Source organism: Medicago truncatula, chromosome 8 (assembly GCF_003473485.1).
Source record: "Medicago truncatula cultivar Jemalong A17 chromosome 8, MtrunA17r5.0-ANR, whole genome shotgun sequence".
Classification (NCBI taxonomy): domain Eukaryota; kingdom Viridiplantae; phylum Streptophyta; class Magnoliopsida; order Fabales; family Fabaceae; genus Medicago; species Medicago truncatula.
The window spans coordinates 38,515,832-38,533,589 of NC_053049.1; the positions used below are offsets into that span (position 1 = coordinate 38,515,832).

The 17,758-nt window shown below is 33.4% G+C and overlaps 1 protein-coding gene across 2 annotated transcripts; it reads right to left on the reverse strand.

Moving 5' to 3' along the window:
- Positions 1–4,909: 4,909 nt before the first annotated feature.
- Positions 4,910–15,265, reverse strand: LOC25501723 (probable pre-mRNA-splicing factor ATP-dependent RNA helicase DEAH4). 2 transcript variants are annotated; one of them, XM_013591081.3, is made up of 16 exons: positions 14,972–15,262; positions 14,799–14,891; positions 14,604–14,708; positions 14,195–14,412; positions 13,589–13,641; positions 13,351–13,467; positions 12,455–12,546; positions 11,623–11,709; positions 11,109–11,323; positions 10,693–10,785; positions 9,971–10,094; positions 9,372–9,516; positions 7,479–7,548; positions 6,318–6,478; positions 5,844–6,019; positions 4,910–5,653 (listed from the first exon to the last, which is right to left on the reverse strand). In XM_013591081.3, the coding sequence occupies exons 1-16, from the start codon at positions 15,160–15,162 to the stop codon at positions 5,500–5,502; spliced, it is 2,094 nt and encodes a 697-aa protein (XP_013446535.1). In that variant the 5' UTR covers positions 15,163–15,262; the 3' UTR covers positions 4,910–5,499. The 2 variants fall into 2 exon arrangements, 1 of the variants encoding a protein (XP_013446535.1); XR_003008085.2 differs by lacking the exon at positions 5,844–6,019 and adding an exon at positions 6,020–6,195 and having other exon boundaries at positions 5,511–5,653; positions 14,972–15,265.
- Positions 15,266–17,758: the final 2,493 nt, after the last annotated feature.

Genomic DNA, 17,758 nt, shown 5'->3' on the forward strand with positions numbered 1-17,758 from the left:
CAATCATTAAATCTAAAATTTATATGAATTAAGAAAGACGGATTAGAGACTTTGAACACCAAGAGCTCGTGTCAAAATAAAACTATGGATTTGAATCATAAAAATTCATATGCAAATTGATCAAAAAGATAAAAATGGTATGAAAAAAGATAAATGAATAAATTGTTTTCCAAAAAAGTAAGTTAAGAAATGACAATAATAATTTTACCTATCTTCATTTTAATTTTTAATGAATGTTATATAAAATAACATTCATCCATGATATGCATAGGTTTGAGTTTTAACATCGAAATTTTCCATATTTAAAATGTGTGAGACCGACCAATAGACTATTTAAAAAAAATATATTATTATATCAGATTAGTGTTATAACTAAGATAAGAGAAAGTAATCGTTAAACAAATTAGAACCATATACTCATCTCTTTCAATATTTGGCCCACTTTAGGGATGATGAATTTTTTGTCGGGAGCTAACCTGATTTTCTTGCTTACTCTGTCATTATTGTCCTTCCGGTTCCACGATCAGTTTTTGTAGATGCTAAAAAGTACTTTCCATTGTCTTTTACGGTATAAGAATGGTGACATATGAGAAAGGAAAATGGACTCCCATTCATTCAATCTAATGGACAAAAACGTGAGAATTGCTGGACCACAAGCACGAGCACTAATGGTAAAATATCCGTGGGAGAAGACTTGTTTGTAATAATTGTTTTTTTTTTTTTTTTATATTTTAAAATGAGTCGAATCGATCCGAATGAAATAAAATATAATAGAATAAAATTGAGCCGAGCAAATATTTTAAACAGTAGAATTGAATGAATGAAACGATGAGTTTAAATCATAATTATATGACATAAATCTTATGAAAAATCAAAATATGAAATTCTTTATACGAATTTTATTTTAAAAATGAAAAAAAAAAAATATATTTGTAAAACAATTAGATGCTTAAGCAAATAGGACATACAAGTCCAAAACTGATAGCAAATATGTGGTTAGAAAATTATATTTCCATAAAGAAAAAAAATATTATAGATTCATCTAATTGAAAAAATATTATTTTAATGATCACTCATTGAATGCATCTACTAAATCAACATATTTACATTGTATTTTCAATTGAAAACGACTTTGAAAACTACATTGATGAACAACCGAACATATTGCCAAGTCTGTCTCTGTTAGCCAACAAAAGCACCGGCAACTATCCCCACAACTTAATGGGAAATGTTAAACTTACTTACCAAAAGAAAGACCGTATAAGCGTGTGAAGAAACAGAGATGTTTCAGGGAAAATAATAAATAAATAATGACAGGACTGTATTTAATAATTTAAAAAAACAGAGTAATTCATGATTCCATTTCAATCCTCCTAAATTGAAAGGGAACAAAATTGAGGAGTAGTGGGATATTTCAAAAATTATATTTATACGATTATTTTATTACAACTTTTGGAACAATTTTCTTATACTATATTATTTTTTACTTTCTTTCTCTATTGTGTTGATTTTTTGTGTCAATACCAATATTGCTTTGTATATTTTGATTGTCTTATAAGTTGTCACAAAAAATGGTTGTTCAAATAACATATCTCTTTTAGATAATTTAAACAATGAAATGCTCCAAGTCAACGTCAGACTTGATCACCGATGGTGACGTGTCTAACATAAGGATTTTCACCCTCATGCAACTTTGATTTCTCTCATTAGGAAGTTCATCTCTCTTCTTTAGTTGACCATGTTTGATGCAAAGAATGTCGACATCATGAAGTTGTGGAATTCCCCTTCTACATAGATGGATCTTGTCTTGCTTGCTCACATCTTTGGGGTGTTTGTGCAACAAGTTGCTTAGTTTTCCTCTTTTATGTCTTTGCTTTTCCTTCGATAAAAAATCAAAATACAATGGAATATGTGTCATGCTAAAAGTATTATATTTTATATTTACTTACAAATTATACATTAAGAGTTTAAGACTAATATAACGAACATAAGTGTTGAAAATTGGCTCAAATTTATGTTGAAGTTTATGCAAAATCGAGGCACGGTTTGAGAAACGTGGCGCTAGAAATATCATGGCACGATTTTGAAAATCATGACACAGTTTTAGATTAGGTTTAGTATTGTACTATGCGCAAAGCTTCAAATCATGGCACGACCCAAGCAAATTGGGCAGGATTTCAGCTCAGTCAGATTTTTATATAAGGCTTCATTCTTCAATTTTTTGAGAGGGTTTCAAGAGAGAGAATCTTGGTAAACCAAATGAAATTACTTTAGGGTTGAGGGTCTTTGGTGAGAGGTTCTTTGGGTTGGAAAGCATTTCACAAACACCTTGGATAGTGAGATTTCATTGGAGAAAGGATAAAAGGACTTTTTTTTTTTTTTTTTATTGTTTTCTCTTTGGATTCATTGTGGATTTGAGTGACTTGAAAAATGGGTCGAAATTAGTTGTTCTTTGTGAGTTTGTAAGTTAATTTCTTTTAACCTCTTTGTATCACTCATTTCATAGCGGATTGAGGAGTTGCTCTTTCCCCAAGATGTAGGATAAATTTTTTCGAACTGGCTAAACAAATATTGGTGTGTTGATCCTCTCTTCTTTCTTATCTTTATTGCTTTGACTATGTTTGTAGTGTTGTTTCACCCTTAAATCTAGATCTCTTTGTTGTTGCTTGAGAATATTTTGCAAGCTTTTTAATTAGTATTTCCTTTACTCGAAACATCTAAGTTTCATCGTTGTGATTTTATTATTCGAATTCACAGCATTAAGTTAGGTTAAGGGATTAAGATGGAACAAAAATCATAAGGTAATCGAAATAAAATTATAAAATATAAATAAGTTAAGAGATCATTTAATTAGTTTATTTTGGTTTATACATATGTTATTATTTAACAAATTATAGAAATTTTATTTTTTAAAGAGCCAAGAGGTTGATAACTTTTCGAAATAAAAAAGCTCAAGGTTGACATGAACATCATTTACATGAACAACTTGATCACAGTAATGCAGTAATACAGTTCTTCAAGAGTTTAAGATTTATCTTAGCCATGTCTTAGGCTTTCGGGACATTCTTTAAGCATTTCAGATTAAGAAATTATTCACTAAAAAAAGTTAAATGGTTTAATTTCCAATACATCAAATACATAAATTTTCATAAAAAAAAAATTAATATTTAAGACCCTTAAAAAGTGTGATGGAGGTATATGTTAACATTTTCCTTCTAAAAAGTGGAACAATGGTGGCCTAAGAGCATGTGAGAACTGAGAACCACACCATCTGCAGTACGTGTGTAGTTTTCTGGGTCCACAGTCTACACTTATTTTAGGAAGGGAGTCAATGATGAGTTTCATGTCTAGTTTGGCGAGCTTCCTAATATTGCACATACCTTCCTAAATTTGTTTTGTGAAGTTCATTCTATCTAAAGGGAAAATGATTTATGTTTAAATGTATTGATGTAAAAATAAGTTGAACAATAAATTTGAGTATAAAAATGAATTCTAAAATCAAAAGATATAAATTCTAACTTTTATATAATCAATTGCAGAGACAATAAATTTTACTCGAAAAACAACCAAACATGGCATGTTATGATAGTTAAAATTCCCACCTGCAAAGGGAGGCATGTAAATACAGCTCTAGATAGTATCTTATTGTTTATATAATCGATTATCTGCTAAGAATTATTGTGGTTCAATCTAATTGTGTATAATTGGCAAGATTATACAAGTATTCACCAACTATTAGTACCATACATATATTATACCACTATACCTTTATCCAAAAATGGAGATAATATTTGACCAAAAAAATGGAGATAATAAGAGTACATGTAAGAAAATGAAAAGGCTTGATTTTTTAAAACAGGGGCACTTTTGTATGCAAGTAAATTCTTACCAACCAATGTTCATATGCTTCTACAGTTATTGCACTGATGTAAATCCAAAGACCATGAAGTATTCATGAAATTTGCAAACATGTTTTTTCTATGGAATATCACAGGTAGTTCTTGCATTTTATTTTTCCCTTACATGTTTTGGCCGAGATTGCCATAGGCTATAGCAAAGTGTAACTAAAAACAATTCGAAGTAAATATTAGATCTTTTTTCTTGTATCGGAATCTATTGACATCATGTGTCAACAAATTCGTTGACACTAAATCTCAACCGTTTATTTTTTTAATCCAATAACCCATAATTACTTGTTTAATTTACTCCGGTGATCTTTTTTTCCCTGGATTCCCCTCCATGCTGCAAACTCGTACCGCTCTATCTGCTTTAAACATCCAACTTTGAAAGTATGTTTGTTTCCTGTGATCTCAACTACAAGATTCAACGTCATACCTCAACTGCACCAACATATTCTGAGAACCATTCGTTATTGCTGTGGATTAAGATGGTTAAAACACAACAAACTTGCATTGTTTAATAAGGCGCAGTCAAAAATAACTTGTTTAAAATAGGGTTGGGACTAAAATGATGTATGATTAGGTATTTTAATCTAAAAGCATTTTTGTTATAAACTTGATGTAAGCTTTTTAATTCAATGTTTTTTCTTTTAATCAAACCGGGGTTTTAAATCGAGAAATCAAATATAGGTTTTTTTTAGAGGATATTTGTTAGTAGGTTGATTTCTGATAATTGTCACCACACTCTTACTGTAAGAGTGTTAAAATACTCTTTGATTTGGGAATAGATTCCACCAAATAAAGGTCTGTAGCAACATAACTTACTGGATTCCATAAGAATTTACCCACTGCTGCTAGGAATCCACTGGTATACATTAGGGATATCTTTTATCTAATCATATATATGCTGCAAACATGAAAAGATTATGATAAGCAAAAAAAATTGCACATCCAATCCAATAATCATAGATTAGAATATGTAACATTCCAGCGGGTGAATAAACATGATATGGGAACTAAGAAATATTTCATCTTGTTTCATTCATATACATAATTATTATTTCGAACTTCAAATACAAACTCAGCTAGGTAACTATCTCAAATCTCAATCTATACGGGCTTGCCACCAAACAAATAAATAATACTTTTATGAAAAGTGCCACTCGGAGATAAATATCTCAATCTGATGTCTGTTATGGCAATTGCATTTCAAAACCCCTCAGAATTGTTTGACATTAAGTTCAAGGGAACTTGTTGACGTTGTTCTCTTTCTTTGCCTTCCACTATGTCCTTTTTCTCCTCTCTTGGCAAATTTCCATGACAAGTGGGGATAAGCAAAAAGTATAATATACATTCAACCATTCAACAAATATCAGAATGGTACAATGCTCAGTCTCAGGTATTCTGTGCTAAATCTTCTGATGTTGGCAAGAGACAGTTGCATTACGATGAAGCAGAGATAATATCAGAGCACATAAAAGGAACGACATGTGGAAAACAGAAATGTCAGGTAATTCGACTCCCCATTCTCCGGAAACTTTTACCAACTACTTTGTCCCTCAACAAGCCAACATTACCATTTCCACAGGTATAACAGTTCTCACTTATTGACTTTTCGAGCAAGAAATCGTTCTCTGGCGGCTTGGATTCTACTTTGACTATCGTCTGCAGCAGCAGCAACCTCAACATTCTTCTTGGGCAAATTTGGAATATTTCTCTCAGATTCCTCCTCAAAATGATCCATGCCACCACCACTACAGACAAAGGAATTAGAGTCAGCATTGATCACAACCCCATCCCCGCCTTTCACCCCAAATAAAGAAGAAAAAATTGCCATCTGGAACATTAAACATGTTACATATATATTGAAGGAACATGAAGTGATTTGGACGAAAGAATTTTTCTGCTATATGTTCCAGAAGTTTCTAATGCCAAGAGAGTTACCTTAATTTGTACACATTTAAGGTATTAAGCTTGTTAATAATGGGTATAACCCATTTCATCTCAACAGAACATACATTTCTCATGAATGGTCGTGGTGTTGCAATTAGCTCATGGTATACAACATAGTCTGGAAACTTCCCAAATTCATCAGAGCTCAATGCAGATGATGGATGTACCTGGTATAGAAGATTCAGGTAAGTCAGGTGTCTGCAAACAAAGCATCTAGTTGGAATTGCTAATATTAGCTGCTGGCTCTGAACTTTCACAATTTCACAGCAAGCCTTCACTATTCGGTGATAGAAGCCCTTTCTTTTTTGTTTTGTTTTGTGTTGCATTTCAGCAATTGTCACTCCTTCAATATGGATTTCAGTAAAATAATCCGTGGGAGATATTATATTAAAACAACATGAAACAGAGGTACAGATAAATGTAATGTTTACACGCAAGAATAAGTGACTATAAAACTTTAATTACCTGGACTACTTGGCCTTGGAAACCTAGGGTTCGATAACCATTATGATGCATCTTTCTTTCAGCCAGCTGATTCGCATAGCCCACGCATAAAGCCTTCCTCAAATTTCGATAATCCCTCCGGATCTCTTCCCCTTTCCCATTTGTTCTTATACCCAACGGTTCTATTGCAAAGTTAAAATATATGTAAGTGGGAGAGGAACGAACATGTACGATAACAAGCTGGAAGACTCACTAATTTGAATGAAAAAAATGGGAAAAGAAATGTTAAAAGAGAAAGCAATTTTTCCCCACAATTTAATTCTACATTTTATTCCCTTTTTTGGATACTGTTAACTCTATTTTTGTCAAAAGATATACTCTTGCAACTGCATGATAAAGAACGATGACTTGTATTGTTATAAGTTAAAACTGAATATTGCTGTGTAAATTATTTGACCGCAAGAGCTTTAAATCCTATACACAAGAAAAAATAACAAAGTTGTTCTCATGGTGGCAATGCTTTATTGTCAAACCATATAACTTAGTGTTATGAATAGTGCATATTTGGGTAGAAGTGCGAGTTTTATTATTGTTCACTCTTATTTATCATTTGGTTTGCAGCTGAAAATAAATCCTATACACTTGCAGAGCATGCCATGCTTGGCAACTCTCCCCTGAAAACTTCCTCCCGTTAATGATATTGGTGCCAGGAAATTAACCATCATAATTCATAACATCCAAAAACATCAATCAATAGTATTTAATAATTAAAATACTTATCCAACCACAACTAATTCTTACAAAATTACTTTTTGATGAATACTATCACACATCAAGCTCAATCTGCTAAAAGCAACGTTTCAAAATTAATTCAATACAACTTAACCAAACTGGGACATATGTAACACAACGGGAAGGAATTATATTATGCCCCATGTAAATTTCAGTTTTAATTCTTGGCTTCGATTTAAAAATGAGAATTTCACAGTCCACTTTTACTCTAAACTTAAAAAAAAAAATAAAAAAAAATAAAAAAAAAAAACTTGAGATGGATTAACAGGCATATGAATGTGCCAAAAATAAGATGCTGCTGGTTCTTTTTGCTACTAACATTTTCATTGCATCTGGAAACGCATTCTTAATTTCATAAATGAAAATACTTAGAAAAATGAAAATACATACCCTTAGCGATTTTCTGCATTATCTGAGATAACTGCTTACGGACATCTCTGGCAAACGACATTCCTCGCACCTTCATTCAGTTGATCCCAGAATAATTACATATATTATGCATTGAACAAATACAAATTAAATAAATGTGTGTGTGTGCGCGCTTACGCAGATCACTTCATATCATAGTACGGTATGAAAATTAGTAAATAAAAATGCAAGTACGCATGCTCATCAAGAACAAAAAAGGAATATGTTTCTTTCCCAATAACCCATGAGATTATTTCTTTTAGGGTCTGTTTGGGAGGGGGGTTTTGGAGGGCTAGGTCTAATTTTAAATATATAAAATATATAAATTTTTATCTGAGATTTTTAAAAAATTGAAAGAATACCATGATATATGATCAAATAGCAATTCAATCACACTTCATTCATTTTTAGAAACATTTTACATCTTGCTTAATTTAGAAGGAAAACAAGTCCTCCCCAATATCCCCCTTCCAAACAGACCCTTAAGGATATATCATCTGAATTGGGCGTAACAAGGATATTATAGCCTTCTAAGTTCTAACCTAGGTTGTCAATATCGGGTAGCAGTCAGCCCTGAAACTAGAATAACGGAATAGGCTATAGCCCATTGCAGCTCAGGCTCTAGCAGCAAGGTGAGATGGCTGCAAAGGTGGTTCAAATGGCTGTCGCGAGGCTGGGTGTAGAGCATTAACTCTGAAAAGTGAGAAGAAAGTGAGTCCAGGGTTGTTTTTGGACACTCGTCTCGACCCTGATCGACAGCAATAGCGCCAAAAGACCCCAGCCTCGTCTTTGTAGTGTCATGTAGTTGTAGTCAATGGTGGATAGCGGGTAGCACCGCCAAGTCAAAGCTTACGAACAATACAAAAATATATACCATACACAAAAGCTAAAATATAGAAGAATACACAACATTTAAAGACATATTCATAACTGAGAGGAGTGCTAAGAACACTATTTTCAACAATCTCTAACACTCACTCTTTTATTTGGTTAAATCAATGTGGGTCCCACACAAAGTGGTAGGACCCATATTGATTATAGGCAATAAAAAAATCAATGTGGGTCCCACACAAAGTGGCAAGACCCGCATTGATCTTAGTCAATAAAAGAGTGTCAAAAGGAGAGGGTTCTTAGCATTTCTTTCATAACTAATTACCAAAGTTCATTGCTGCCAATATTCAAACCCAACGTGAAGGCACGAGTTTTAGCCTCCAAGGCTTAAATAACTCATAAGAATTTAAAATAAACAATACAAGTGATTCTTTTAATGGACCCACTAGATCAAGGTGAGGAGGGGAGACGAAGCAGCTTAAGGTAGGGAAAGGAGTTGAATCTGTATCGGAGGAGAAGAAATGATAAAACCCAAGAGTGCCCTATTTTGCTGCCATTGAGAATTTTAGGGTGAAATGACCAAAAAGTCCAATAAAATATAGAATTTTACAATAAATTTAGTGTAGTGGTAGCTGCATCGGCTATTCGGCAACTATCAGACCGTTATTTCGCGGTTATTGGTGGAGCAGCAGCCCTTACTCAAAACCGCAGTGCAATGGGGTTTTGCCTAGCTCCTAGGGGCCTCTATAATGTCCCTTTCTTGAGGATATTTTGGGGTTTTTGAGGTGCCTCTCCTGGTCAGCCCATGCAGCATCACTCTTGGCTGCGATTTCTGGCCGTGATTGTGACCGCCATGGCCGCACCTCCAATATGTGACACCGGGGTTGGAGAATTGTACCCACCAGCTGCTCCACACTGCTATGCACAACAGCGCCACGTTTGGAAACCTACGTTCTAACTAAATATTTTAACAAACATCAATGCAAGAGTTCCGTCGCAAATTTATACATTTGATCATAGAAATTCCAGAATGCATGTCGGTACCTGCAAGCCATGATCTTTGCACCAACCAATGTCATAATCAGTTTGATGCCAACGCTCGAATATCTGCAGTAATTGGATGTGGTCACCCAAGCCAGAACCATCAGGAAGGTTAGATATTGGACGTTTCCTCTTTTTCTCAGTTTTGCTGCACATAAAATGAATGTTGTAACCACTCGGTCCTTGCCAATGTATAGATGTACAAACCTCAAGAAAACAAAAGATCTGGATCATTTGTATATTTTTGGCTTTTATCTTTTGTTTGGTTGATTTGTAGTATTAGTAACTATTTTTAGTGCTTGTTTACAGGGAATGCTAACGTCGTTCACCTTAGAGGGGAAGTTAGCATGAACATTTTAAATTGGACCAAACCAAGTAACCTGCACCTTTCCTTTCAAGAGTAGACGAGACTTGAGGGTATTTAAGTCATCTAAAAAATTGATTGATATGTTTTTTATTCCCTTCCAAACTATTTAGCATGCTTGACTTGATGTTATTAAGAGAGTGTGACTATATGAGAGCATGAAAGATATTGTAACCACATGTTTTTTGATAAAGGGAGTAACTTTTTCAGTCTAATTGAAAATGTGAAGAACACTAACCTCTGCCCTGGTAGCAATGCAGTTTCAGATGATAACATGGCAGCAACAGTCAAAGCCTCAGTTATACAACCATGATTGTTTGCTTCCATTAAAGTTCTTGACAGGGATGGTTCTAACGGAAGCTCTGCATTGAATTGAGAAACAACTCAGAGAACCAAGAAAAGTACTCATCCTTAATATTTGGATTAGGAAAATGCATAGATAAAAAAGAACAAGTTTTATGGTCAAAACTGAGAATAACTTTCCTCATCAAGCCTGGAAATAAACACACTTCTATGAACATAACAATGATAGGAGAAAAGTATAATAGTAAAGGCTCTAATCAAGACTAGCGGAAAGACGGGCACGGCGGTGTCTGTCTGTCCGATTTTATTGTTGCGTTCCATGGTATATTGCATGTGTGTGTATACTATTATGTTTTATTGTATAATTTTTTTTTAATTTAATTTATTTGCTTGTGTCGGTTTCAAAATATCTATGGTATATGACTTATCTAAACTTCAGTTACAACACTCGTGTGTTTTTTTTTTTTTTTTTTACTTTGGAAAAGTATTGTCGTGCTAAGGAAAAAAAAATTACAGAAAAATGTCTAACCAAAATCGGTAGTTCCCCTTATTGGAAAGTAGAGAAGTATAAATGATGAAGATAACAAAATTGCATTATTCATGATTCCCCCACCCCAATATTTAAAGTTTAACACTAAAATGTAAAGAAATAAGTACCAGCCATTTTTCTTCCGACACTTGTAATTGAACCATTTTCATCAATAGCGTCAATCAGATATAATTGCTTCAAGGCATCTCGTAAGGATTCAGCTGCAGAAAACATGGTTACACAATCACCGAGTTATACTTGAGCAAAACCTATTAAAATGTCAAGGAACGATGATGAAGAATGTTTTTAGCACAAGAAGTAATTACATAAAACAATATAATCCAAGTACTACCCCGAACCCGCACCCACCCCCAAAAAATGAAGAAAGAATGAATGAAAAGGCAGAGGAAAAAAAGAGCCGAAAAATTGAAATTTCTGAGATAACATAAAAGCAACTTTACAAGATCAACAAGACTTGTTTAGTCACTTAATACTGCAAGGAACAAAGGAGTCAATTTACATTTAAACTATAAGAAGATCTTACGTGACGGAGAATCAAGGAAGTCAAATTTGAGAATGTCAATATCAGGGAGGTCCAATGACTTCAAGTAAAGCACACTGCCGGCAAGAGAAGATCTCTGAATTTCAGGAACTGTAACGTCCAAAAACTCATCATGGTAGATTTGGGAAGGATATAGACGGTAGCATTTCCCTGGTCGTGTTCGTCCAGCTCTGCCTGCCCGCTGATTAGCTTGCACTCTGCAATGTCAAGAAGTACATTAAATTTAAAGCTTATGAATTCATTATTTCAACAAACAAAAAAAACTGATGTTGTAATTGTTAATGAAACAAAAATCCTTTTAACCAATGTCTATGATTCTTTTGTTTCCAGTAATAAAAAATGACTCGAGATGCATTTAGTTGGTATAAACCACACTATGTTCAATAAAATAGAACTTCATATATGATTTGCTTGTGTATAAAAGAAATAAAAAAGTATTGCATCAGTGAGTAGATGCTTCATGCCACAATAAGATATGAAATTATTCATTGCTTACTTGCTAATTTGAACAACATCAAGGGAATACATCCTACTAGATGGATTGTACTGCCTCTGCTTTACATACCCAGAGTCAATAACATACCTACATTCGTAAAATTAATTAAAAACAATATCAGAAACTGCAAGTACACAAGTTGATGTGCTTTATCTGAAGGACACAATAATTGCCAAGATACAGCAAAACGAAGCAAAAGCTCATAAACACTCCAAATTACAAGGGCGAATTCAAATGGCAAGAAGAGCATATTTGTTGTTGCACCTCAAAATGCAAAATAATAAATTCATTGTGTTTTTTTTCCTCTTTGATCATTACAAAAAATGGCATCATGCATTTGAAAACTGCATCGTTACATGTCTCAAATCATATGCAGTCCAAAAGAAAAGCAACCACACATCCTATTGCATGTGGTTTTTCAAATCAAGCCAAAAAGAAATAGAACACATCACTGGCTACAATGTATACTGAACATTTGTATTCTTGTTATGCCAACAATATTTTCATCCTCTAATGGGTGCAACACTAACCGATATTCACAGAATTGATTTAATCGTGTACCTTGTCCGCACATATTCAATAAATGAAGTTTAGGGACTCGGGTTTTTCAAAACATTTTTAATCTCTTTTCTGACTAAGACAAAAATAAACAGGCTACAGAAATAAGAACCATTTGATTTACTGCAATGAGTAATATCAGCAACAGCAAAAACAATAATGTATAATAATTTATCTTCACAAGGATATATAACTTAACTAGTATGCATATATTAAGTTAAGTTTAAAATTTAGATTGAATTTAATATTTTAACTAAAAAAACAGCGCCCTTACACTACACCATCAACAGTCAAAGAAGTTTCAGCAATATTTGTAGCAACAATGATTCGTCTGCAATTTGGAGGTGGAGGACTAAATACACGCACCTGTAAGATTATATAAGACATGCATGAGTTTCGAATCCATGTAGAAAAACCTTCAAATTTTCTTTAATAATATAAATATATCAAACACCAACAATTGTTTACTTTGTGTTTTTCCTAGATGAATATCATTTCAAGAGTTCATTGCAAGCTAAAATGATTTGACAATTGACATATGATTATGGAGCAAATAAGGCAAGTAAAAAGTCGAAATAGGAAAGAACTAGGATAAATCCTCTCGAGATAATTCAATGACAAATTATCTTTTTATCGTAAGAAAAATCTTTCCCTGATGAAACATGAAGGAATTTCACACCTCTGTCATCATTTCCCGAACCTGTGCAAGAGCACGGGATCTTTACTGGTATCCAAGAAAATTTTACGTATGATAGTTAATCGAGTTCAATGTAAACCAAACTAAAAAGAGAGGTAAATTATAATGCCTTTCCAGATAATATCAAAAATAGTTTCTTAGTAATGTATTAGACATGCAACATTACATAAATTTAGAGAAGATTGATACCTAGAAATAACAGATACAACACGAGACACTGATACAAATATACAACACAATAAGAAGTGGGGATACGAAAACTCTGGAAAATTACAGGACACGGCATAGCTATAATACTACATGGATACATGTCCAACATGGATAGGGCACATTACAAGTACTAATTCAAAGTAGCAATTCTGTGCTTCCCTTTTTTTTTATAAAAACTATTCGGTTCTTCCTTGACTGATTGTATTTGGAATAAGCAAATCTTTCGATTATGAAGATTGTATAAAATTAAAAAAACTACTTACCTGCAATTCAGGTGGCAAAGAACCATGTAGAGGAAAGATTATAGCATCCATGCAGGAACCTTCGTCGAGAGCACGGACTTTTTCTTCCATTTTCATTACCAACTTCTCTATGTCATCCTGCATATAGCTCATCAAAACTTGTTCAACAATTACATCATAATAGAAACTAAAGGGTTTAAGATTTACACTCTAGAGTAGAAGCTATTATAGTGGAAACTCATATAACAAAAATGTTCACCTGTCCAGTCATGAATATCAAAATATCCCCTTCCGGTTGACGTATATGTATATCTGCAAAACCAATCCCTCGTGAAAAACTGGAAGAAACAAAATTACAGATATAGTAAATAAGACAGATGAAATGGAGTGTGTTGCAGTACAAGTCTAAACTTATAAACCTTGACAGCCTTTACTAACTTCCTACTTGAAAAGTTATCAGCCATTCAATCAGCAAAGGAGGAAAAAAAATGAATATGATTTTTACATCTCAAGAACATGCGAGTTTTGAAGTTAAGATTGAAAATGTCTCCCTCTCTTGGCAGCTTATTTACATATAAGCAACAACTTAAACTATAGTCATCCTCTTTTCAATAGCTTAGACCAGTTTTTTAGAGAGATAATATGAATATATGTCAAATAGATATGTAACGCATTATCTTTTATCAATATGTAATAAAAAAGGCAAATACTTAATAACATTTCTGCAACAATGTTTACCTAACTATAAATTTATTTACACACACAAGCAGAATACAATACATTATTAATTAATTACATGCAGTATGATTATTAGTTACAGCCGATTATGTTAGAATGAAGATAGGGTTAAAATTTCACATCATACCAAGAGCTGTTTTAAGAGCTGCATCGAGATAGTTCACAGGCCGCTCCTTGCTATAAAGAACCTCAACAGGATACAACTTCCCAGGGATGTTCAATACAGGGCAATCTCGAAAGAACTTCGATACTTTATCACCATCAAGCGTAGCAGATGTGATCAACACTTTGAGATTGGAGGAACGAATTTTCACCAAACGTTTCATAAGCCCCATTAATATATCTCTGAACACAAAATCACCAAATTGCATGAAACAACATTTGTCCAAAATTCAAATGTATGACACAAACACCTATAACAATTATAGAAACTAGTATAATTGAATGTAATTATATTGTTGGACAATAATCTGTGTCAGACACGAGACACACCTTCAATCTAAAGTGTCGGTGCTACAAAGGAGAAAGTGTCTTACGTGTTCAAACTCCTTTCATGAGCTTCATCCAATATGATAACAGAATAATCATTTAGTTCAGGATCAGCTAGACTTTCACGGAGAAGAACACCATCAGTTAGGTACCTAATCAAATCAAATTGAATCAAATTGAATGGACTCAATGAACAACTATAACACACGAATTGAGAAATTGAGAATGAAACAAGTAATTACTTAATGCGCGTGTTGCGTGAAGTTCTATCTTCGAATCGAATGGCGTAACCTACTTCTTCTCCAAGCTGAACACCGAGCTCTTGAGCAACTCGTCTGTGAAAGGAAGATGAGTTAAAACGATGTCGTCGTGCGCTAAGGTTAGTTGGAAAGTTGAAAAGGGAATTGATACAGACCTAGAGACGGAGACGGCAGCGACACGGCGAGGTTGAGTGACGGCGATTTTGGAGTAACCGCGGCGGTGAAGCATCTGAGAGAGTTGAGTGCTCTTACCGGAACCAGTTTCGCCGATGATGACGGTGATGGAGTTGTTTTCTACGGTTTCGATTATCTTTTCTTCGTATTGGACAATCGGAAGGGTAGCCATTTTTTCTTCTTTGAAACCAGCCGGTGGGAAAAGATTTTCAAATGGTTTTAAAAGAGGAAATCAAGTTTGATTTCAAATGGTTTCAAATGCTTTTACTGTAGATGCTTTTACTTGCTACTGGGTTTGTATGTGTATGAGTATCTCTTTTACTAGTTATTTATTAAAAAAAAAAAAAAGTGGAGTGTTATTACAACAAAAAAAAAAAGTTGATATTTACACGAAAATCAAAGCAATAGAAAGATAAAGTAAAAATAATGTGAGTATAAGAGAGAAAGTTGTTGCAAAAGTTGTCACAAAATTGATATTTAAATATCATTTCTCAAAAAAAAATCACTTTGTTAATAAATACAGTAACAAAATAATCATTAATAAGTTGCACTAATCTCTAAAGAGAAACAATGAGTAGAGGGATAAACAGTCGTACTCGTGGGTTGAGGCAAGAGGATTTATTTGAAACCTCGTAAGTTGCACTAATCTTTGTTTGAAGCTTAACGAGGCTTTGGTTAACAAATTTCATAAGAAAAATTCTAACTAATGTCCTAAGACACTAATTAAATAGATAAATATAGTAATAAAAAGTTGAAGGTTCTATATTCAAACTTTTAAAAATACTCCCTCCGTCCCTAATTATAAGATCTTTTTGAGAATTTTTTTTGTCCCTTTTTATAAGACCCCTTTGTTATTTCCAACTACATTAATTATTTCTTTACATACATGCCCCTATTTATTATACATTTTTTTCTTCAATCAACAATAAATAACATGTTGAAAACATAAACTAACCTTCTTTCTTAAAGGATAAAATTGTAAAAACAATAGTGATTACAAACAACTTTAATACAAATATCCACTATCTTAATTCCCGTGATTTTTGCAAAAGGGTCTTATATATAGGGACGGAGGGAGTATAAAGAATACTTATTTCAATATAAAACTTTACATTGCATGTTATGGTGTAAAACAGAATGCAACGTGAGTTAACTTATGCTGTTATTGAGCAGGAGTTAAGTCTTATGAAAATATGGGGAGAGTAGAGGTGTCAGATGGGTTGGGCCGACCCGAACCCAAGAGGCCCGACTACATAAATGGATCAGCCCAGCCCGGCCTGGCTCAATTATAATTGGGCCGCTATTCTAGAGCCCGGCCTGTGTGGGTTAGCTGGGCCTGACCCGTTTATTTTTTACTTTTAAAATTTATTCATTTTTTTTATATATTAGTCACTCACCACTATTTTTTTCTTAAAATATGATTTGATGAACATAAAAGTGTAAGTAATTTTTACATGAACATTGAATATTAATGAATCTCTATATTATTCATTCAATTAAATATATTTTTTTATTGATAAATTTTAAAATAGTTGATAATTTTTTTTAAAAATATACTATTTTTTTAACAAAAAAAAATCAAATTATATAGTAATAATGGGCCGGCCCAAATTTTATATGGGCCAAAAAAACCCGAGTTTTTTTTGGGCTAGTTTTTTAGGCTCGGTTCGGCCCAAAAATATGGGCTTTTGGACCGGCCCGTTGGCCTGTCCATTTTTTTACAGCTCTAGGGGTGGGAATGAGCAATTTTAAAAGGTAGAAAAACAACTTTCTATAAGAATATCTTTTTATTAGGCCTTTCATTTTAGTAGTTACTACTTACACCTCCATAATTAATAAAATTTTATTTTATTTTATTACATGTAGGGCTACAAACCGATAAAAAGACAAAAGCTACATGGAATTCAAAAGAGGGATAGATAATATTATTATGTCAAATCAAATGAATCTAAATGAAAATTGATGCAAACAAGACTCGAAATAGTCTAATTTTATCATTCAAAAAGGACCTATAATTTGTTAAGACATTTGCACGTCAATTAGCTTCACGAAAAGAGTATTTAACAACGACCTCCCGCTCTAAATCAAACATACGACAAATATTTTTAATGAAGGACGATGTTTAACTAGAGAATCCAAATTTAGCAACCATTGGAGAGTCCACATTTAACTCTACCGTCAAAAACCCCAATTTTATAGCATACCTCAAAGTTCTGTCATATAAGTACTATACAACCGAATATATTTGGCCAAACTGTCAAGCCATTCACCATCACTACCCTTAATATTACCACCACAGACTGCTCTCTTCTTATCTCCATAAGAGTCATTGGTGTTCAACTTAACACGTCCAACATGGTAATCAGACAATCTGACGTAACATATAACACATTCTCAATAATGCCGCCACAATACCTACTCGTAGCACTTCCAATTCCCATTCTAATCTTTGTAAAATTCGTCAAAGTCCGTCAGGCCGCATAATCCAAATAAAATGTCTCACTCATAGTTAGAGAATTCGGTACAATAACTAGAGATCCGCAAACCAATTGGCATGTACTAGTTTGCGGTACTTTTAAGAATTGGTACTCGTTAATTCCCTACAAAGTTCACAGGTGGTGACGTACCAAGCGTATCAGAACATAAAAAACATTTCTTGTTTACTTGAGCGGAATCAAGCTCAATAAAATAAATCAGTTAAGAGATTGGTTTTAACTCAACTTGCCTTGAAAAGCGATCTTCCCATTATTAAAAATAAAAATAAAAAA